At 36.0% G+C, this 24,550-nt stretch overlaps 3 protein-coding genes across 6 annotated transcripts; 2 read left to right on the forward strand and 1 right to left on the reverse strand.

Moving 5' to 3' along the window:
- The first annotated feature begins 8 nt into the window (after positions 1 to 8).
- LOC108193142 (protein FRIGIDA) lies at positions 9 to 7,303 on the forward strand. Its single transcript, XM_017359666.2, has 3 exons — positions 9 to 1,108; positions 5,984 to 6,159; positions 6,248 to 7,303. The coding sequence occupies exons 1-3, from the start codon at positions 85 to 87 to the stop codon at positions 7,130 to 7,132; spliced, it is 2,085 nt and encodes a 694-aa protein (XP_017215155.1). The 5' UTR covers positions 9 to 84; the 3' UTR covers positions 7,133 to 7,303.
- Positions 7,304 to 8,109: 806 nt separating this feature from the next.
- Positions 8,110 to 16,041, reverse strand: LOC108193290 (uncharacterized). 4 transcript variants are annotated; one of them, XM_064081734.1, is made up of 14 exons: positions 14,520 to 16,039; positions 14,102 to 14,236; positions 13,855 to 13,999; positions 13,229 to 13,324; positions 13,022 to 13,147; positions 12,284 to 12,548; positions 11,778 to 11,825; positions 11,268 to 11,434; positions 11,043 to 11,153; positions 10,516 to 10,567; positions 10,317 to 10,423; positions 10,120 to 10,248; positions 8,974 to 9,063; positions 8,110 to 8,882 (listed from the first exon to the last, which is right to left on the reverse strand). In XM_064081734.1, the coding sequence occupies exons 1-14, from the start codon at positions 15,857 to 15,859 to the stop codon at positions 8,364 to 8,366; spliced, it is 3,330 nt and encodes a 1,109-aa protein (XP_063937804.1). In that variant the 5' UTR covers positions 15,860 to 16,039; the 3' UTR covers positions 8,110 to 8,363. The 4 variants fall into 4 exon arrangements, with proteins under 4 accessions (XP_063937804.1, XP_063937803.1, XP_017215380.1 ...); XM_064081733.1 differs by having other exon boundaries at positions 13,022 to 13,324; XM_017359891.2 differs by lacking the exon at positions 11,778 to 11,825 and having other exon boundaries at positions 13,022 to 13,324; positions 14,520 to 16,038.
- A 924-nt stretch (positions 16,042 to 16,965) lies between these two features.
- LOC108195377 (GDSL esterase/lipase EXL3) lies at positions 16,966 to 19,135 on the forward strand. The gene is made up of 5 exons (XM_017362337.2): positions 16,966 to 17,384; positions 17,467 to 17,597; positions 17,732 to 17,965; positions 18,061 to 18,316; positions 18,736 to 19,135. Exons 1-5 carry the CDS (start codon positions 17,099 to 17,101, stop codon positions 18,924 to 18,926), a joined length of 1,098 nt encoding a protein of 365 aa, XP_017217826.1. The 5' UTR covers positions 16,966 to 17,098; the 3' UTR covers positions 18,927 to 19,135.
- Positions 19,136 to 24,550: the final 5,415 nt, after the last annotated feature.

Below are 24,550 nucleotides of genomic sequence, written 5' to 3' on the forward strand. Positions count from 1 at the left end.
TTAAATATAATCACGCCTCTTAATCACACAACAAACGCCTTTCGAATACTCCGGTACACTAGGGCAAGCCCGGGGTTCTCCTCAATGACCACCGACTCCACTCCTCCTCCACCACTCACCTCCGACGACCACCCATCAACCACCACAAGCAATCCACGGCCGCCGGATTACGCAACCTCAATCTCTAATCTCCGTAGCTTCGCCACCGCTCTCTCAACATTCCAACGCCGCTACGATGAGCTACAACAGCACCTCGATTTTATCCAAACAACTATCCATTCCCAAATACCCGACCCGTCTATCATCCCTCCCTTTATTCCACCTACTCCACCTTCTCCTATTGCAATAAACCTGGATAAAAACCCTAAATTGTTAAGTAATTCTGACGTGGAACCTAAGATTAAAATTGAAGCTGATATCCGGGTGGCAACTACAATTCCCGATAAAAAGCAAGCAGTAGTTGAAGTTTCCGAATCGAAGCCCGAGATTAAATTGCCTGATTCTGGTTTAGAACATAAGAGTGATGATAAAGCTACTGATTGCGGAGAGAAAAGTGATGTCGGTGTTATAATGGATGATACTCAATCGGAGCTTTTGAGATTATGTTCGAAAACAATGTGTGGCAGGAGTCTTCGGAGGTACATTGTGACACACATTTCGGACGGTGATAGACTTAGGGAGGAGGTTCCGAAAGCATTGAAATGTGCAGCTAATCCGGCCAAGTTGGTGTTGGAATGTGTTGGAAAGTTTTATCTGCAAGGTAGTAGGGCATTTAATAAGAGTTCTCTGATGTTAGCAGGTAGAGATGCTTCAATTATTACATTGGAGTGTTTTTTGCTGATGGAAAGGGATGGAGTAGTGATTGACAATGGGGTGAAGGAAGAAGCACATAATGCGGCTGTAGCGTGGAGGAAAAGGCTACGGGGGGAGGGGGGATTGTATAAGGCGTGCGAGGCTGATGCTAGGGGTTTGCTTTTTTTGATTGGTGGTTATGGGATTCCAAAATCATTTGAAGTTGAAGATATTAAAGATTTGACTAGGGCATGTAAATTACAGGATATTTCTGGGGCTCTTCGTCGTTCCCGCTATCTGCTTGCGAGGATTCCAGGTATCCTTTTTTTGATAACCTTATTTCAATTAGTTTTGCTTTTACATATATTATGGATATTCAAAGTAATGGACTTACTTTTATTTTACACAATGTACATGTTAAAATATATGAATCAGTAATGATTAATGATTGCTTTAAAGTTGTCAAAATTTGGGGCAGCAGCTCATTAGCTTAGTCTCATTCTCATATCATTTACTTGTCAAATTAATTTATTGTGGCAATTTTCCATTGAGAGATTTAAGGGTCTTGTAAGGAGATATGAGAGATACATAGTCATAGATTAGAGGGGATCAGATGGTTTAGAGGGTTGATTATCAGTTTTGGGAAGTAGGTTACTGTTGATTCTTAAAAGGACCACTCAGTGACTCGAAATATTGTTATGTTAAATTTGTGATGTTGCAACCCAAGAAGGGCAGACATGACATGTTAATACAATTTTCTCATTGCTCCATCCTTTTCTTTCTAAATCATATCTGCTGTTAGCCAACAAAAATTCCCCACTCAACTCCCATGAAATCTTCTCATACCTTTGTCATCTCCGACTTTAATATATTCACATAGTAAATCAACACAATACTCCACTTACAACAATGAAGCGCATCAAAGCCAATTAGCATGCAACAAATTGTTTTTACATTTACAAACCTCTTGTTTCCATCAAACTAGAGTTCCTACTTGCCTGTAATTATCCATAGATGTTGCTGTTATAATTCGGCCAATGACCTACAATCTGTTGTATTTTACGTGAAATTAACACAGAATTATATTTATTAATAATTATGATTTATAAACAACAGATGCAACTTCTCTTTGTAAGACTTCTTGGGGATACAAGATGTTTTCATCTACTTGCGAAGGATTAATGAAATTTTTAATTTTCAAAACTTCTAAACAAATGGGAATAACGCCCATCATTACAAAATAAGCAATGATAGAGAATTAACTTGAATCTTGAAACATGAGTATTTGATGAAATAGTACATGGTTACAAGTAAATGAAGCATCAATTGGACACCATCATCTCTATTTGTTAGTGCTTATTACCCGTATCATTGAGGGTAGGTTGAGCATATTGCTCTTAATGGACTCAAAGGGGCTATTAGCTATGGGAGCACTAAAAGTTCACCTATATGAATTTTAAAGGTGTTGGGGTTGTAGCCTTACATGCGTTAGGGTCTTAACTTTAGATATTTGATGACATTGTATTTGGACACAAGGCCAATCCACGTGAGCATTTAGAAGGTGATCCCTGGATTTCTTTGGCTCAATTGGGTGTATATTTTTCCAAAAAACTATATCTAAAATTGGTTTGATGATGCATCAACCATTATTTTTGCAAGACGTCTTTAGGACAAACGATATATTGAGTACAAGACACCACATCTTGTTCATGTTTTTGGTGTGCAACCTTTAATATGAACACACAATCATGAGAGCCAGTTTTCTAAAAGAGACAAGTCAGTGACAAAACTTGATTTACGTAATTTGCAGATGAGTAATCATCATCACAAATAAGGCTATATAGATTAAAAAAGATCTATGCTTTAGAATGTTGGTGCAAACAAATATAATGCTCATCTTTATTGTGTCATTACAGCATTTTGATTGCTCTGTTGCACAGATGGTTTAACAAGAGATTTGGTTTTCAGATCTCTACAGGGACGAGGATTAAGCCCAGTATCATAGAACAACAAATGATAGGAAATAAGTTTATCTGTTGAATGTTGTTACAGTAGAGTACAAGTTAAATGAATAAAGTTACATTGCTGGAAGCAGTTGAAGCATATATTTGGTACGATCATCTCTATTTGTTAGTGCTTGTTACTCATAGTGTTGAGGGTAGGTTGAGTATATTGTTCTTAATGGCACTAAAAGTTCATTAAATATGAATTTCTAAGTTGGTGATGCCGCCTTATATGAGATAAGGGCTTAAATCTAGATATATCATGAAAAGAGGATATGGACACAAAGCTAATCCACGTGTCTGACATTTATAATGTACTATAACTTTATTGGTTTATTTGTGTGTAGTTTTCGGATATGTTATATTTAATAATGGTTCAAGGATATGTCAACCATTATTCCTTGTTTAATCTTGAGATCTGTACATGGGTTTTGGTTCAGATCATGAGACACTAATACTGATGCACAAAGACCTTGCGTCCTTGCCTTCAAATTGAGTTACGTATATCTTAACGAATAATACTCGGTGGCTTTTCATTTGAAAATGGTGGTAATATGTTGGAATATTGCCAATTAAATTATATGAACACGCATCTATTTGATTATGAATAGTATGGTTGTAGAAATCGGAAATTGGAACTAATCAGTTGACCTACCGATTCAGGATTTATCAGGGATTTATTGGAGATTTTTTCGATAAATCGGGGATTTTTAGTCAAATCTGAGTGTAATCGGTAAATTGGTAAAATATTATTAAGGATCAATCGAGGATTTGTCAGGGAATTTTCAATAAATAGGGGACTTTTAGAAAACTGATGAATATATATAACTTATAGTCATAAGACATCCAGGGAAGAAGTCCCCCAAGACGTGTTTAGGGCACAAGCCTTCTTGGCGTTACGAGATATCTTGATTTTAAGATATTTTTCCTGTTTTGCTGGAGGCATCATGTTTTAATGTTTTTGGGGTGCAAACTTTTCATGAACAGACAGCCTAAGAGTTAAAAGAGTCAAATTAAGTAGAAAACTTGATGTATGTATATATACCGAGAAGGCTATATAGAGCAAGGAATATACATGGTCAGAATGTTGGTACAAAGTACAAACTAGTTTTATGCTCGGCTTCATTAATGTGGGTCAGATCAACTGTGAACTGTAGTTTTATTCTTTTAAAATTCAGACATGTACAAATTTTGTAAATATTTCAATAAATATATGTGAACCGTTCTATTATGATTTATGAACTGTAGCAACTTTTGGTCATTACATCTCGGGGGCAAAAGACGCCTTTAAGTAGACTTTAAAAAAACCTTTTCTTGAAGGCATTATATTAATATTTTGCTGAACTTGATACATCTATTCAGTAGATATATAATCATTATCACAAAAAAGGCTATATATATAAATTAAGGAATATTTATGGTCAAAATGTTGTTTTATACAAACCTGATACTTGGCTTAATTGTACCAGGATGGAGGGGGCTTAGGAGTGTGGGTGCGGTCAAGTAAACTTTAAAATTAGCTAATCTGATTGTGTAAGAATTTAGACATATATAGTATATACAAACCAAGAGAACTATTAAATTGTTAAATAGATTTAATTTCTGGTTATAAGACGTCTGTGGAGCACCAAACTTCTTTGGGACATAAAGATGTCTTGGGATCAAAAGACATCTCAGTTGAATAAAAAAAAAAACTGGTCACGACTTAGGCCTAGGATAAAGTATTATTTCCACCAAATACATTAAATAATAACGATATTTCGTTAAAAAATTTAAAAAGCATCTAAATAAAATAATGTTTACTGAATTCCATAATATATTTTTTTATAATAGAATACTTGTTTATATTGAAAAATGGGGAAACTATTCTCACTTGGTTTTTCCCCACCAGATTCAGAATAATCCTTATCCATAACTTATCGTAGAGCACATACAAGTCCTATGTCCAGGTATATTTCACTTGTGTTGTAGCAAGTAGTTGTTTAGAGTGCTTATTGCTTGAAATGCTTTTTTGATGTCACAATTGGGAAAACATTCCGGTTTAACACTGTTTTTATCATTTTTATTGTTGGTTACTAACCAATTTGCATAATTTTTTTGGGAATAGTTGAAGAAATAGTTTAAGAGATGTGTACAGAGCACTTGAACCTTTAAAGTTTGCTCACAGGATATAAGTTTATTATTGTAGCACAAATGATTTCAGTTTACTCAAATATTCTTTTAACTTTATATCGTGCTATGAATTATATTTATATTTAAAAGAATAAAATTGTAATTTTTACATCAAGAAAGGAATGATCTATTCATCTCTCAATGAATGAATATATGTTTTTGGTCTCTGGGGTATTACATTATGGAGGTTTGACTATAGTCCATTGATTCTAACTGCGTGTTTTGAGAGATGAAGTAGAAGGAAAATAGAGAATACAAATAACTTATTTGAATTGAGTGACTAACAATCTATTATTCTACACAATTATAGTCTATTCTCATCTTTACTCACAATACTGCTCGAGATGCACCAAACTGTCTCATAGTCGGACTTCACCACGTTTTCTTTAGAAGGTGCTCCAATTTAGAATTTTTGTCGAAACATAACCTATAAAGGCTCGCTTAAGTAATAATAAACCCACCCTTGGGATCACTTTGAAGTATTTTCTGAAGTAAATGCAGCTAAATTTTGTTCAAATACTGGCATTCTAGTTCTTTCGATGCCTTCAGATTTGGAATGTAGGAAGTTAGGATGTGCCGTGCTATCACTTGAAAGGTCTATATTTTGTATTTCGTAGGGCCAGTTTGTCCCAACACGTTATATAGGTCCTGAGATCGAGACCAATTTCAATTAACAAGTACCATAAGAATTAGAGGTCAATTTCAAATGTTTCCATATGGAAACCTGCTCTTTTTGGCTGGGTAGTCTTGTCCCCCTCATCATCTTGCAGGATTATATAAAATTCACTGGAAAGTCTTCTATCATCTTCACTTCCAAATATTAAATCGACCCAATTTAATGTCTATCGTGTGTATTGAAATTATTGGCATTTATGTTTCAGGTAAATTAAAAAAAGACAGAAATTGCATTTTAGCTGTGCAGTGCTTGTAGCATATTTGTATTTTTTGTTCTTTCAGCTCCTTCCTGGTCTTCTGTTGTACTGCTAAATGTCATGTCTTGACTTCCTTTTCCACAGAATTAATCGAGCAGATGCTGAAGTATAAAAGGGAAGTTGAAGCTCTTAATATCGTTTATACTTTCGATGTTAAGGACAAATATCCTCCTCAGACAATTTTAAAATCATTTCTGAGCAAGTCTGATGAAATTCTGAAGCGAAAAAGAACAGAAGCTGCGGATTTATCTACTTTGGTGGTATGATATCATCTAGCACTTTGTATGTTGAATCTTCTTGGATCTTTTGTTTCTTTCATTGGTTTATTAATTCTGTGAATTTTTGCAGATTAAAGACAAAAAGCATTTAGATGATCTTAAATCGTTACTAAGATGCTGGAAAAATCACAAGATTGATCCCTCAAAGACATTTCCAGACCTGGATATCAATGAAAAGATATCAAGCTTGGAAAGAGAAATTACCGTACTTGATAAGAAAGTAAGAGAGGATGTTGCTAATAAAAAAAAGGAGAAAGAGGTTGAGTCTTCCAAAAGGTCAAAAACCCAGGATGCAAAACGTCCGCGCTTTCCTGGTCATGACCTACCACTGCAAGGAGCAGTTGGACAGTCTGATGATAACAACTCCGTTGACAAATTGACACAGATGAACTATAATGGAGGATTACCTGAACACTATGGTTATAGTGCTTCGCCGTCTCAACGGCATGAATCTGGTGTAAGGGATATTCATGCAACAAGAATGTTGCATGAATATTCTGATGTTACAATGGTTCAACCGCGAACAGATCGAGTAGGCTTGTTGCATGAATATGCTGCTTCCACGAGGTTTGGTAGTGGGGGCGGGGTGGTTGCAGCTGATGAGACTGAAGGGGGTTATATTTCCAGGGTTCCATATGCTACTTCTCATCTGGGTATGCATAGCAACGTAAATCCATATACTGGGCAGCTGTTTGGAAGGCATATGGATGCACTGTCCAATGACAGGTATGCCAGTCAAACTTATGCCGGAAAACCTTTGTATAGTGGGTATAATGACCTTCACAGGCCATCACCAGCGTTGGAAGGATTTGCAGGTCTACCAAGTTACCCAAAAGCTGGCAGTTCCATTCGTAGCTCTGGCTCTGACCTCTACCACTTTGCTGATTCTGTGCTGGAAAGTGAGCTGAAACAGAAGAGTGGTGCTCCTTCAGGTGCACAATTGCGCCGTGGCTAGCCTTCTGATTATAATTATTCATACTTGTAATAGTCATGTACTGATAACAGGAAGTTTTGATTTGTAGCTTTGGGTGGAGGACAGTAGGGAACTTCTGATGTGTAAACCAATGTCAAAGAAATAGATTTTTTCTTTTTTATAATAATTAGAAGATGGGCAATGATACATTCAGTTTCCCTCTTTTAAAAAAAAAAAATGTATAGGTAACTGTTAGTAAATTGTGATGAAGCAGATTTGCAGTGCCAGTAAACTGTTGGCAGAAATGAGGCAGAGCAGATCACATTAATCTGGGAAGTTACTTGTTCAGACACCGAGATTACAGTATGTAGAAAGATTATGACGTTTGGTTCAATATTATCTGTTCCATTCTCGTCAAGATTCAGCTTCATAGTTTTTTTTTGCTAGGTATTCAGCTTAATAGTTGAGTTGCGCATGATCTTTTTTTTTTTTTTTTTTTTTTGTCACAGAGTTACACATGATCTTTAATTAACTAAAAAAAACGTTACATTTTTAAAATATTGACTGGGTACCAAACAAGAAGACTCCAGGGATTGACGAACAATTGAGAAACTAATCCGCCGCTAGCAAAGTCACTGTCATGGTTCATCATTTTCGTATTTCAAATTTACATTTGGCCGGAAGAAGAATTATGAAGAAAAACAGTACTGGCTAATCTACACAATTTTGTGCACACATGAGGCTTATCTAATACCTCCTATAATTTTATTTTTTTACTTTTATTTTAACCATTTTAAATTTTATATAATTACAGAATATCTTCAAATATTTTAAAAATATATCAATATTTTCTGAAAATTCATTTGATACTCCCCAAAAATACCATACTAATCCGTCCCGGTGCGCACAACATCTTTTTTGAAAATGTTTAATCTTTTTTGTGAATGATAAAATATGAATGTGGAGTTTTTGGCTGTGAAACAGAGTAAGCTATTGAGCATTCTATTTATAACATGAACTCTTAAAATGAGAAATATATACACTTTGACCACTTTATAGTTACAAAAATATTGGATCCCAAACAATACAAGTATACAACTATTTAATCCGCCACCTTTAAAATGTTGGAGCTCAATTTCTTTGCATATCTCTCCAGAGTCCAGGACAAGAGCCCAATGGTACACTTCTAAAATCAAGATATGATACTGGTGGAATATGGACATTAGCAAGACATCATCTGACAGTTTTAATCCTTTCAAATTCTCTGGCGTTCTCAACAGCTTTGGGATGAGTCAACTTGGCTCCAAAGTTGTTCAGCATATGCATTGTCATCTTCCTTCTCCACTGGAACATAATCAGTGGCCTCAATCACTTCCTCATCTTCATCGGGGATCTCTTCTTCTGGTTCTTCCAATATCTCTGCTCGAGCATACTTTTGTTTTTCTAGCTCCGTGAGTTCAGCCAATGCCTCTCTCATGGCCTGTGCTGTCGCTGGCCTATCGTATGCTTTATATTTCGGAGCTGGAATAACAAATGGTAGGGCAATGTCATCCAAGCTCTCTTTATTTTCATTCACATGATTTAAAGCATCTGGAGGGGGTACAATAAAAACAACACCCACTTCATAGTTACTTATGTGAAGTCGGGAACCCAGTACTGCATTAATTCTCCCAACTACACCTGGCCGTGACATTGGTCGTCCCCAAGCAGCGGCACTGAAGTTATGCGATCCACAATAAACCCATCCACACGAAGATGCCTTTATTTTTGACTGAAATCGCCTTAGCCCCACCTGCATCAGCAAACATCCTTACTGCGATACTTATTGTTTAACATTAGTACATTTCCTAACAGTCTCCTTGAAATAAATAAACACAAGTTACCTTGACATGCATAGGATGCCCAACTCTTTCAATGGGATCAGGAATTGCATCATGAAGTATTCCTATATTTCTCAACCTAAGCCATGTTTTCTGGAGAAACAATAACATAAGATAACTCAATGTTAATAATATATAAGAAGTTGCAGCGAAAGAGTAATAAAGAAAACAGAATTCAACTTGATATATTTGAAGCATTCAGAGGGAGGGAGCGAGGGAGAGGAAGCAGGAAGGGGGGCTGGAGGCAGGGCAAAAGGGAGAAGGGGGGGGGGGGGGGGGGGGGGATCAGGAATTCTATCATGAAGTATTCCTATATTTGCGAACCTAACCCATGTTTTCTGGAGAAACAGTAACATAAGATAACTCAATGTTAAAAATATATAGTAAGAAGTTGCAGCGAAAGAGAAATAAAGAAAACAGAATTCAACTTCATATATTTGAAGCAGTCAGAGGGAGGAAGAGGAAGCAGGAAGGCAAGGCAAGAGGGAGGGAGAGATGGGGGAGGGACAGGGAGAGGGGGACCATAGTTACATAAGACAGGGTTCGATTCGAAACGGGGAACGAAATCGGGTACGTGGAACATTAGTTTTAGTGAATCCGGTACTATGGAACGTATGGGTACGATTGGCCTTTTTAATAAGAATTCTATAATCATATATATAAATTCCATTATAATATACAATTTTAGTTGATAATTTATACATTTATAATTTTTTTAAATAAAGGATATTGAATAACAAATAAAAGTACACATTTATTGATAAAATAAACTACTTATCATATGACATAGGCATGGATCTATTGTTCAGAACAAGAATGAACAAGAATGAAGTGTGTTCTTTCGGGTCGTCACTTCCGGCGATTTGGGTCGCAACCCCGAACGTTTCCATTCGCGTTTGCTCCCGTATCGGGTACGAAAGATCTGGATCGCGGTACGTGGCAGCGTACCCATTTCCTTGTAACAATGAGGGGGACTAATAGAGAATACTTTGCTTAGAAAAATAATAAAATCAACATGAGCTACCAAAATCTTTCACAAGGCAAATTAGTTCGTGTATAGTATCAAAGTATTCATTTGCCAACATGTTAATAAGCAATACACTCAGTTTGTTACATCCAGTAACCAAAAACAATGAAGGAGCAACTTACTTGTGAGAAGCAGAGGAGGTACTTTGAAGCCAGGATACCACAACTTGCACTTTTAACCCTTTCAATAGTAGGATATATGATTTTAATAGATGGTTTTCTCATCTCCTGGCTAATGCTCCAGCAGCCCCACTGTAAACTTCAGTAAGCAACTAAACCCATTCTAAATTAAATCTAAATTTCTTACTTATTATACTTACATCTGGGTCAGACTCCTCAGATTCAGAGAACTGCAATGACCGCTTACCAGCTGCAGCTGAAAAGGCAGCCAAGAATTGTGCACTGATCGAGCCAATAGAAGATGAACCTTCACAATGAAACCGACAAATAATCTTAACTAAACTGATACATGCTAGGGGATACTGTAACCCAATAGCAATTAAACCCACAGATACTCACCAAACATGAAATCAGTCTCAAAAGCTTCAGGCCATTTGTAGTGACCCAGAACCTAAAAAAACGTGGGAAACACACAATGTGATAACATTAGATTAGACAAGGTTTCTGGAAATATAAGTGAAAACTGCAAACTCCTTATTTAATATACTGGGGTGTCATTTTCTGGAAACTATCGTTCTCTCATATAGAGGCAAGGCTGTGTGCATCCTGTCCTCCCGAGAGCCAGCTCTAAGTGGGAGAACTATTATGTCCCCTTTTTCTTTCCCTTTCTATTCTGATTGGTGCATCTTTCTATTTGTCTATTTTCAAGATTTATTTCCTTTTTATATAGTTAAATATGCTATTAGGTTGTGACAAATATGTTACAGCACAGGTTTAATAAACTATCATGGTCTATCTGAACTGCAGTAAATTATATCTTCTTATAAATATTATTGTTTTCTGATTATAAGAAATTGTTGAAAATGTATACAAACCGTGTTTGTAAGAATGAGATAAAAATAAAGCTAAAACACAAAGTATATTACCTCTTGAAGTCTCCATAGGCCAGAGGATCTCTGAATTGATGCAATAAGTGAGCATATTGCTGAAACAAGTATAGGCTGAGTTACTCCTGAAATGTCCATAAAACTAGTTCCCTGCACAATATGACTGACTGTGAATAACCATTGACCAAATGATTAGATAAACTCTTATAAAATCAAAGAAATTTAGATATCTTTAAGATCTGTATAATAGTACAGATTTCCTGCCTGTGAGACATAGAGTATGAGAGTGACTTTTGTGTTGCTTCCTTCCAAAGCACTTGCAAGAACATCTTTCCGATAAATGTATGCCGAAAAGGAAAATAAGCCAGCATCTGACAATGGAGCAACCCACTTTGCAATATTTCTCGGTAGAAACCCAAGTTGAATGCAATCTAATTAAAAAAATTGCAAACAAGATATATCAGGTCCCAAAATCACAACATTAAAGGACATCTTAATAAAAAAATGTCAAAATGAAATAAACCAAAAGTCACATCTAGGCGATGAGAAAATCTCTGTTGGGCACATCAGCACATGTTTATAGACATATAGACAATTCAGGGATAGTAGGCAAAACACAAAAAATAGGTTTAAATTCAAGCACGCCACACTAGAACTTCATGTAAGAGGAACTAAAAAGATGCCACTCGTGATAAAAACATACAAAGTCAGAACAACAAATAAGAAATTACCTGCATCAATCCACTAAGTAAAACAAATTATGATCAACTTAACCTGATGTAGAGCAATGCTGCAACACATTTCTTGACATCAAATATCTCCCTTTTAGCAAGAAAGAAAAAGCGTCTCAAAATCTTAACTATACCATATATGGGACTCTTTTAAACTGGTATAAAAGGTACAGCACAACTAGTGGGTTAACTTTAATATGAAGAAGTTAAAAGGAGTAAATTGTCACTTAATAGTCCCAAATCACCAACTAAAGCTCTCCCCCTTGCTTTACATACCATATTAATATATGAAGATAGTAGAGTGTAGACAATTCTTTAGGCATCATCACTGCATAGTATGTGTAAGTATAACATAAAGTAAAAGTAGAGAACTACACTGACAATTCACTTTTTTAAAAATGGAAAGCACTTCCAGATTTCCTACAAGGCAATAACCAATGTGCATGTGACAAAGCTCTGAGTGAACGAGGTCGGCTTTATAGGCAAAGCCTACTTTATCAACAGCTTACAGCATATAGAATGAACGACAACGGAAGTGAGCCAAATTACCTCCCTCGATGAACTTGTCTGGATTAGGAATAAGAACAGCTACAGCATTTGCATCAGCCGGTATATTCACATTTCTCCTCAAAACAATCTCGGACATTCCATATGCATTCTCACGGCACTTTCCAAGAAAAACTGCAAGTCTCTTTAGCTGAGAGCCACTTGAATCAGCTGAAGCACGAAAAAGATGGCTCAAACCAACAACTGATGCTTCAATAGAGCCTAGTATTTTCATACCACAGGACCCAGAAATATATGAAGAAGCTCCCTGTGATGTTTAAAGCAAAGTAAACATGTTGAGCTTACACTACGTAACCAGAAGACACCTCAAAAGAATATAGTGGTCAGACGTCAAACAACATACTCTCTCCATCCCATATCATTTGTCTTGTTTAATTTTAGCCCATATATTTGCAATGCATTTATTAGCTTCTAGAAAATGTAGGTCAAGTGTAGAAACTCTCATTTTAAGCACAAGGTGGAAATCATGTATATGATACAATTTTTTTGGTTATGGAACTTATGGTTAATAGCATACTTCCACTACGGCTCGAACCCTTGGCCTATTGTTAACAATAAAAGGAGAATATCCAATTGGCTACAGAGCTAGTGATAATCATGTATAATTGCAAAAGATATTTATGTCAACACTCAACAAACAGTTAAAGCTTATCGCAAGTTCATTGTTGTTAGTCAATTCTATCATGTAAAAGACCAACACAGAGAGATCAACGATCATACATTTAAGGAATATCTGGGATCCAAAATGCAAGGGATCTTAGAAGAATGGATTCCAGGTATCGAAGCAACGAGATGCCCAACCGCCCCTCTAAAGTCATACTTGGTCAACTCCATAATCCAATGAGCCTGATTTGGTACATCAGCTATTAATGTTGCCATGAATTTACCAAGCTGAGCAGCAAAATCAGATCTTGTATTTTGATTTACCTCCCCCTCAGTTGATTGTGTAAAGAGAGAGATAATGTCCGGTGTACTCAAGCGCGGAAAATCTTGCCACCAAACAGTATTGGTCACAAAAAGCCACTGCAGGATTCAAATAATGAATAATTAACATCTCATATTATAACATAAACATTTCAAAAAACATGTAATACAGCATAAAACTTGCAACAAGTTCACAGTACTGGTAAAAATAGCATTAAAAGTTACTAGTGCAAAACCATGTCACAAAAAAATGCATATGCAATTGGAATAGCTACACGGAGACACACATATCAATCCTTCTCAGATTGTTTATCTTTATAATCCGTTATTTTAGAGTCTAATCTCTATGCACGCCCTATGTATTATTCTGCATCTCAGAATGTAATCAGGGACCTAACTAAAACATGGACAAGTCTAGTTCTGGGGGCTCAGGGTTGAAAAAAGAAAAGTAAGCCAATGACGAAGTGAAAGCAAACACTTTATATTGAAAGGATTGCTCAATAGTGAGTCAAGTTGTTGCACATGACATGCTCCAATGACCTGAGCACAGAAGCCAAAGATAAAGATACTTATTAAATGATTACTTGCATGATCAAATTATCAGATCGAGCTAAGAACATAATAAACACCTGTTTTGGCACCAAATTTGCTGAAGTGATGATGACACGTATACTATCTTCTCTTTGCAATACAATCAACTTCGGATGATGACAAGCGATGCCATGTTTCTTGCGGTCTTGGCCAAAGGCTATGGCCTCAGGAAATTGTGGATACCTATTACACAAGTGTACTGCATTACAGAACTGTTAGTTGTACACAGTATGATATACACCTATGGTAAATCCCTGAAGAAGCAAAACTAAAATTGTAACTTACACCACTATTAGGTTTGGGTAATCCAAGTAAGGAACTGACATCCTATCATCAAGGCTTGAACTCCAGCACTTCCCAGTATTGTGGCAAACAATCGTTACTGGTAGATATGTTGGTATCTGACAGTAAGATAAAAACCTATACATATAAATAAACTATTAATTTTGTTTCAGAAAAATATACATATTCATTGTTTCTAGTTAAGCCGAAAAAGTAAATATTTGAATATAAACAACCACAAGCAAAGAGTAAATAATAAAATTCCAAATTTACAATCATATAAATATGAAGGATGGTAGATATTATACATTAGGTTATACCATCAGCAAGCTAAACAACTTATGTGACGGTGTTTAATCTTAAAGGCATGATAATGCATAAAATTAACATCATTAGCTGGTATGATAAAAATAGTACTCACCATAAAATATTACTGGTAAATGTCGTGATAAATAGTCGTACGATGGTTTTGACAGGATAAAGTAGATCTGGCAGGGAAACCACATTATCGTGTCCTGATGAACCATGACTCATAAAATGAAGTCGATTTAAATAGAACTTATTTCCTGGCGGAGGGACGAAGTGGCCCTCACTATTATTCTCCAAAACACAATCAAGTACAGGACCATCCATCTTAACTTTACAACCAACTGACACGGCAGCTGGTTTGCCATTTCCCATACCATTTTCAGAATGAACAGGGGCATCTTTAATCTTCCTCAATCCATCACTATTAACAGTAGAACATTGATGATCACAGTCCACCTCTGAAACCATTAAAATATCTTTGGGCAAAACAATTAAGCTCGACGATGTCTTTTGCTTATAATTATTCATGAGACGATCCCCAATAACTTCACCTCTGTTTATTTTCTGTGAATTCTTACCACTAACTACACACAATTCGGTCTCACAATTCACCCCTGTGTGAATTAAATCTAAATTCAGCTGTCCGACACCATCCAAATTATTTTTTAATTCATTATCTATAAACACACTATTGTATCGCAACAAGCCTTCATCTTGTAAGTCAGCCGTTCCACTTACATGTTTATTACCTCGATTACTTAACGCTAACTCACTATCATCATTCTCTATCCCTCTACAAACAAACCCCGGCCTCGTCTTCTGAATGCACAACTTCGGCTCCTCTTTTAAAATCTCCCTACATTTCCGCAACAATACATCTCCCCTCGGAAAAACCCCCTCCCTAAAACCAACTCCCTTTCTATCCACAACCTCCTCGACAAACTCAACTCTCTCAACAACAAAACCAATCCTCCTCCCCACACTACACCCCCCTTCCTCATTCCCACAAACAACCGACACCTCATCTCCGCCACGCAACTCCACAACCTCCCCACTCCCAACTCTAATTCCATTAACAAACACACCATTCAACGAAACCCTAACCCTACCACTATCACTACCACTACAACAATTTCCATAACTATCCAACAATTCACCATCAGCAATAACTAATTTATTACAATAAGCATCGAATAAAATCTGACAATGCTTTTTACTCACTCTACGATCTTCGAACACGTAATCACATCTACTCAACTTCCGGCCTATAGTGTATGGACGATTCGGATCAAGTCGAATAAAATTAATAGGAATATGACTAATTGACGAAATCAAAGGAATTGTGTGTGTTTGTATACGTACAGAAGCTGTATGTAAGATTGTGTACTTGAGCTTCTTGCGAGCAACTGGAGAAGAAATTGAAGATTTGAACTGAGCATCTGAGAATTTCATTATTCATAATAATTCGAATTATTATTGTGAATTGGAAAGAAATGAATTGAAAAAATGGATGACGAAAGAATATATATAGAAAAATAAAAGCTTGTCGAGTACTCTATAAGTTGTGTATATATGGAGATTTGTGTGTGTCGCTTCGCTTCGTCGTCTTGTTTGGCTCCAAAATTCACCCCCAAATTTCCCTCCATTTTTATGAACGAGGCCGGGTAGAAACTGGCAAGAATTGCCCATTGGGCCTTGTGAAAACTGTTTAGTATTGAGTTAATATATGGGCCTAGACTTTTAAATGCTATCGGGCTTCTAAAAGGCTTCCTACCATAAGTCAGCTGAGAGTGCGCTGAAAATGTTGGAAGGAAAAGAAAATAGAAAGTATGGATTTATTTTTTTGTGAGTGTGAGAATTGGGGCATATATAATATTGAACTACTGTAATTAATTTAAAGTTATTATGTACTCCTAAACACGTATTTAAGAATATTTCTTTTAATCTAGTTATATATATTATCAAGTAATAACTTCTGGTTATTTTCTTTTGTATAACAATAACTTATGCACATATTATTTTTATTTCTTATTAGTATTCATCTACATTTCATGTTTTCTAATATTTATTATTTATTTAATTAAACATATTCAATTTTAAAAACTGCATGCAATGTATATTTATTATTAAATAAATTCAATAAATATTGTGGAAGCTTTAAGTTTAAGTATTCTTTGCTTAAATATTTCATATATTAGAATTTTAGAGTAAAAATCAAATTTAGATTCTAAATTAAAAAATTTTATATCGATATCACAAAGCTTCATCAGCATGAGGTGCAGCCTTGCAGCCTGCAGGTCGCGCTGCTCAGTCACCTCGAACAGTTGAGTTGATTTTGAGTCGTTACGAGAAAACAAACTTCATCAATGTCTTTCACGGAGTAGCTTACAGCAAAGACAGCGGAGGAGATTTTCATGGTGTGTTAGTATTTATACCAGAACTGCATCCCAGCTGCATGCATCACTTTTTTTTCCTTTTTCTCACGAGACATAATAACAAAGTCGAAACTTAAAATAATTTAGTGTCTATGATGTCGATTTCTGATCAAACAACCACCTCAACTTAGAACAACACTACACTTATCTGCCAATTGGCCGTCACGGCTTTACATGCCATTTCTATATAAAAACCTCTGGTTTGAAGTTTGGCTTCCATAGCCAAAACAAAACCGTGAAACATTTATATTCTTACATGGCCACTCCGGCTTATTCTTTTAGAAGGTGCTCCACTATGTTGTTTCTTCCCTATGTTTTGCTTTTCCTGTCTACTACCTTGACTACTACAGCAATTGTTCAATTACCATCAAATATGAGCATTCCGGCTGTTATTGTGTTTGGAGATTCGATTGGAGATCAGGGCAACAATAACAATCTCACGACACTGATTAAGTGCAATTTTTCCCCTTATGGCAAGGATTTTAAGGGCAAATTTGCTACCGGAAGGTTTACTAATTCAAAGACACCACCAGACCTGCTCGGTACGTATAAAAATGTGTGTTGCATCACTTGGCTTATATATTTTGTAATAACTAACAACATTTTGTTTCTTTACATCTTCAGCTGCAGAATTGGGAATTAAAGAACTTATACCAGCTTATTTAGACCCTAATTTACATAGCAAAGATCTTCCTACAGGTGTGAGCTTTGCTTCAGGAGGTACAGGTTATGATCCCCAGACATCAATCTTAGCGGTATATATAATTTTTCAACAATATTTCCCTTCCTGATGATCCATACGTTTTGATTTTCCAAAATAGCAAAAATTTGGCTAGTCTTTTGTACAGATTAGCTGAAATTCTTAACATATGACGCATCATGATTGCAGTCTGTTTTAGGGTTATCGGACCAGCTAAAATTATTTAAAGACTACATCAAGAGGTTAGAAGACTCCATGGAGAAAAAACAGGCACACTACATTATAAGCAACAGCCTATATTTAGTAATAGCAGGAACTGATGACCTTGCCAATACCTATTTTTCCACGGGTGTTGGAAGAGTGGAGTATGATATTGGTGCTTATACTAACCTCATGGTTGATTCGGCTTTCAATTTTATTAAGGTACGTGTGGGGGTGTATTCTAATCAAACAATTTCTAATGACATGGTTTCCGGGATGAGATTGATTGTGCTAACATTTCTGATATTTTGCTAAAGGAATTGGTTAAACTCGGAGCAAGAAGGATAGGTGTATTCAGTGCTCCACCAGTGGGATGTTTGCCAGCACAACGAACTCTAGCAGGGGGGTCACTCAGGGTTTGCGCAAAGGATCGTAACGAAGCATCGCAGTTATACAACTCCAAGCTGTCAGCTAAAATTGATTTATTTGCTAAGAAGCATCCCCATTTAAGAGTTGCCTACGTGGATATCTACCACCCTTTACTTGATATCATACAACACCCTCGAAACTATGGTAATTATTTTATATTATATTCTATTCATATTCATCGTTCATTCTACACGGGCCACTAGTCTAGAAAATACTTTTTGCAACGATTCTTTTGTGTTAGTTATGTTAAAAGTCGTCGCTTAAAACTATTTCTAGTTCTGGCATCAGTTAAGTCATTAACTGACGTATAAAATGAATTTTTTTTATTTATAGCATTGGATCTTTAAATAACCGATGCCTAAAATCTTCTTTTTGCGTCGCTTGACCAGTTCATAATGTAACATGCCTTTTATAACATAGAAGGCCCCGTAATTTTTGAATAATGCATATAACATAGATTAGTCCTCGAAAATTAATTTTGACTAAGGTCTCGTAAATCTCAGGTCGTCCTGAGTAAATAGACAACTGTGATCATATTGACTTATTGAGCATCAATGTTTCAGGAATAGAAGTTGTTGATCGCGGATGCTGTGGCACGGGAGATATAGAAGTGGCCGTATTATGTAATCCAACATCTCCAACATGCTTAAATAGTTCTAATCATCTATTCTGGGACAGTTACCATCCCACCGAAGCTGGATACATGTTTCTCACGCGCAGAATTCTCGATGAAAATATTTATAAAATTTATTAATCTCCCTCTGCTTCTTCTAGCTATCTCTGCTATCTCTTTAGTAGAAACGGTTCCTGAAGTGTAAGTTTCAAGTGACGCTGTTCACGTAGTATGTGTGTTATTCTGGTTATTGTGAGTAACGAGCAGCTAGTTAAGTGATTGGTGATGTAATAGGGATCAATCATGTTTCTTTATGAGATAATAATAAATTGCAATTAAAGGTTTATTGATTGGGCCTTCCAGTCGTATTATTTTTTAATTTTATCTGGGCCTTGTACTTTTGTTAGGCTGTTAACCTATTCATTGGGCCTCCATACTCCACAGAAGGTCTTTCACTTCTTCGCACAATAACTCTCCTAAAAACAAAAAATGTTTTGCATGAATCTCGACAAATTTGAATTTCGCTCATATTTAACTAGTTGAGAAGCCGCGCGTTGCGGCGGACTATAAAAATTATATTAATGATTCAATATTAATATTTGTATAATACAGTAATTTTCCGTGGATGTCTATAAAATGTATATTAGTGATTAAAAATTAATATTTGTAGGATAAAATAAATTTTATATTATGAAAATCTTGATGTAATACCAGTACTAATATATAAAATTGGAAAATTGGACTATAATTCATGGTGAAAAAATGAAAATAAATTTCTACACGTAATTAAAAATTTAAAGCACGACGAATCTTAATTTTATTTGTGTTTTTTTTTTTTGAAAAGTAATCATGTTCTTACATTATCACTTTCCTTCAATTTTTTTGAATTGATTGTGCACAAAAACATCTAACTTAAATCCGTTAGATAGCGGTCTATAACTACTGTTGCTTGTAATACCTTTATATTTTTAATACTGTATAAACAGCCGTCACTTAAAAGTTGCGTGAACGGACCAAACACATAATGCCTGAATAATATTTTCCTGTATACAAAATAAATCATATAAAAATTAACAACAACAAACATGTCCGATGAACAAAAACAAATATTATAAAAGAATAACCAACAACCATACAATAACCAACAAAAATACATCACTAATAGTTAATGTATTGATATCATCCATCAAAATCATATCAAGATTATATTCTTCTCTCGTGTTTGGATTTGTCGACTCCCACATAGCGGTCTATAACTAACTTTGCTTGCAACAACCTTTATTTTTTTTAATACCGTATAAACAGCCTTCACTATCGTTGCAGCAGAAGAACGGCACCACCGAGTTAGAAATCGAGCAAGAAAATTATTACCAGAGAGAGGTAGGTTGTGGTATTGAGAGAGAGTAGGTTGTGTTTAGATGATCCAAAACCCTACAACCTATAGGGGTTTTTATAGGTGCAGAGAAACTTGTGTGCTACTCTTTCCCATAATTAAATAATCTGAAACAAAATCAGATTAAAACTTTCAAACTGCTATATTGCATAAATATTCTAAAATAATTCCATAAATAATATAAAACAAAATCAGATTCTGAAACTTACTTCTAATATATCTGAAACTAAAAAAGATAGTTCTAATTTCTGATATTTTTCATCCAAAAATTCCAGAAAATTAGAAAAATAGAACGAAACAATGTGAGAGGCGCCACCTACACGCCCCTCGCTTCTCCTTTATATAAGTATATTGATTTAAAAAAATATATAAGAAAGAAAATCACTTATAGAAACCTAATCTCAGAATGTTGTATTCCTTTTCTTTGGTAACTAGCTTTATAGCCCGTGCGAGGCACGGGCATGGTGTTTGTAAAAATTTGATTGTTTTTCCGAGAAATGAATTTGGTTTTGAGAAATGCGATATCACCTTTTTGTTGTGTAGTTGGATATATCTTTGTGGTACATATTTTCCTCTGTAATTGGCTCTGTTGTGCATGGTTGTATCTGCTCTACACAGGTGCGGCCTCTTGCCGTTACGCTGGAGTTCGTGTGGTGATGAATGCTTTATAAGTCCTAACGTTATTCAATATGTCCTCCTATTTCTGGTTCATAGCTGGCCTTGAAATCATTGAGCACCTGTTTTGCTCTTATGTCCTCTACATCTCCTACTGAGGTGTGAGGTCTGGACGTTAAGCTGATTGAGTTGCAGTAGAGGCTTCCATGTTCGCTTTGTAATCAGAGAAACAGAAGAGCTTAATTAGATGCCAAGTCCGATGGATGCTGTGAGTTAGCATAGTCTGTCAGACGTGCAGATCAGACCGAAGGAATCCTAATGAGATGATTTAATATTATTCTTGACATGTATGTGTCATAGTGTTTGATTGAATGGAGCATGTGTTTAATATTGTTGTCTTTTTTTATATGTTGGTATAGTTTAAGGCAAGCTTTTATTTGGAATGACTGTGAATGTGAAATTTGATATCCTAATGGATTCTTTATTAAACTATTAATATAGCCATAAAAGAAAATTCATCATTTTCAGTTTTTTGACTTAGTTGTTACTAAGGCAGCAGGAATGAAGTCATCAACCTTCTTGGCATAATTATTATTTTTGTTTCTTAATTTGATGCATAATAATTATATATATATAAATGCAGTCAACATGATAGTATTGCTTGAAATATTAGAATGGAGAAATGTAAAATGTATTTATACAGAAGAAAGTGCTATCATGTTAGGCCTCTTTTAATGGGTTTTCTAGTGGTCAGCTAGGCGTTGATATGCTCATTCTCTAGGATGAGAGGTCATCTTGGTTCCGGAGATGCAAAACAGGAAGAAATATCAGAAGATACAGTAAAATATGTAGGTGAGCCAGTAAAGATTTCGCCCTATATAAAGATCTCTGAAGATAGTGAGTGTTCATTGGAAAGCTTGAAGATGTGGAGTCTTTCTTTGCTCAGTTTGCCAAGGTACCCCATGCTCTTTCCTAATTTGCTCTCTCTAGACAAAAGTTGGTTGCCAATTTGATTGACTAATCCTTAATGTTCATGTGTATATCATTTGTTTCATTAGTCTTCTCATTTTAGGATCCTTTGTTTGACCCAAAATTGTAGTCTGTTGTCTTTATGAATGAAATTTACTACCTCTGCAAAAATATAGGAATGTATCTTAAAGCTGTTTGAACTCAGGAAACGTAAGTTTTTTGGTTGTGGCCTAAAGGTTTTTAAAAACAGGGCTCTTAGCTCATGGCTATTTTGCAGACTCGATTTATATACAGATCAGAACTAATACTATGTTCAGTAAGCAAGTTGCCTAGAACGTTACGTTGTCAGAGGAAGGACCGAAGAAGAGGGACTATATATTATTGAACAAGAACCACTGAATCTGACTAATCTAAATTTCACTTGTTCGTAGAAATCTTATAACCTCCACTGTTTTGAGCTGCTATGTGGTTGGAAGACCTGTAGTTAAATGTGCATCTCTACAGTGAATCTAGTGTTCAGAATTTTAACCTGTTTATAGGAATATTAAAACTTTGACTGTTTCTAGCTTTCAAGGTGCGAAAGACTTGCAGACTAATGTGCATCCCTACGAATTTAGTGCTTAGAAGGAGAATGATTATGTTCGTGTAACAGGTAATGGTGAGCCACAAATCACAAATAAGAAATAGTCTGTAATCATATTTGCCCTCAAATGTAGTTAATTTCAAAGGGGCCTTTCACATATGACAACCATAGCCTCCAACGATTAAGCAAATAGTTTGTTCCAAATGAGAAAAGAAACGAAATAGCGTACTTGTGGCATCACTAAACGACAGAAAACCATAGGCATATATAAGCAATTAATTTCATAACCCGGAGGAGTCTTTTCCTAATTGTTCAGCAACGGACATCTTTCATTTGGGTGAGGAAAGCCTTGCTTTCTTGCTGGGACCCGCCTCATTGTGTTGTTCACCTTCTTTCACGTGTGTTGATGAGCCAGGCATTTCTATTAGCCGCCCGACTGTGTATCCAGCACGTCCATCTCGATTGTAAGACGACACCTTGACCTCAAAAGCACATCGCCTGCCTATGATGTTGTTAATGATCGGTGGGATGTCCTGAGTGAGGTTGTCCTGCAGAATATTATCATTGCGGTAAGGTTTTCATTTGTTAGTAGTGTAAGTGCAATGCTTTACTTGCATAAATGTGGTTGTCTGAAGGTGGTGGGAGAGTACCTGCCCCAGATCGCTTATAATGCTCCTGACCGGGACGCCTATAAGCTGTTCTGCATCATTGTTTAGCAGGGCGAAGGTTGTTCTTCCAGAGTCATCTTGTACGCCAATAATGATCTTGTAGCTGCGATGTAAATAAGAAGCCACGGTGTTCATTGGTGCAGCGATAAACATAAAATATTAATGATTTGAGTAAAGTTAAACCGTTGTGTGTAGCCGTCTGTCTCCTTCTTGCAAGCGTCGCAGTAAAATTTGTTTTCCTCTATTCTTATACCCTTTGGGCATTTGGGACAGCTATTGTAGTACCATCCATCATATTTTGAGACATTGATAATGTTTGCCTCACATATGAAGCGCATAATCTGAATGGGATGCAATGTCATGTTATCATATAATGTGTTTATGAAGTCAAATGCTCAAAAATTTATCACTCACCTCCCCCGCATTGGGAAGCTCGACCTCCAGGATGTCCTGTATTTTTACCACCTTCAAGGCATTTTCTGCCGTTGAAACAAATATCTTTTTTCTTGGTGGAGGGATGGTTGTGCCTCTCTCCCTTGCGTTGCGTATCATACTCTGACTGAGTTCTTTGAGCGGGGCATAATCTATGTTGAAGTAAGTCCTTGTTGCATCCCCACTGGAGAGTACTATATCCTTCCCTGTATGGTTTTTGTTTAAGTCTTTGTTAGTTTATGCCGTTGTTTTGTTGTGGTTTAATCTAAAGGAATTGAAGAACATGAATTGCTGTAAAATGATTGTATATTCAGATAACAGTACTATGCAGTAGGAGGAAATGAATTATCTTTTATAGTTGGTATAGCTAAAAGAATATGCATGCATAGGTGTCAACACCGAACTATAATGGTTATAGAAATCACTGGGTTGTTTTTGAGCTAGGCAAGTGTCCAAGACATTTCTACAATATGGTTGTTTGCAGTTTGCTCTGCTTAAATACCCCTGGTGAGAGAATCGCACATATGCTGATCAAGCATCCTGTTTTTGGTAGCAAAAGTAGTGCTAATATATAAGTTCATTTTAGTAGTTTAGTGTAGCCTGTCCAGCCTGGGCGGTTGTCTTAAAGATTTAGAAGTTCAATTACGTTATTGCTCGACCAGAAATAACTATAGCTGGATTTTTAAAATGACATGAATTATGCCCTTGCGATAGTTATAAGCTTTTCTATCCTTTGACCTAACTTTGCTGTAGGTAGTATTGGGTTTTCTTGTTAATTTATTTTTCCTAACATCTGCATTTGGATAATTTTAATGCATATACACTGGGAAAAATGATCACATGTATGCTGATAATGCACTATATAAGCCTATCTGACCTGAATATTTTTTCACGAGAAGTCCTGTTATGATCACAAATGCAGCTCCATCATCTGCAGCAGCCAAATCATTCTGAAACCCGTTGGCTTTCTCTTCCCACAATGTTACAATCATGTCTTTGTTGCTGCACGAGAAAAAATTTTGATGTAATCTCCCCTAATATTTTAAGGACCACAGTTTAGGATGACAGTAAATGTTACCTGCTATCAAGCAATAGTATATCCATT

This window comes from Daucus carota, chromosome 7 (assembly GCF_001625215.2).
Source record: "Daucus carota subsp. sativus chromosome 7, DH1 v3.0, whole genome shotgun sequence".
Lineage (NCBI taxonomy): Eukaryota > Viridiplantae > Streptophyta > Magnoliopsida > Apiales > Apiaceae > Daucus > Daucus carota.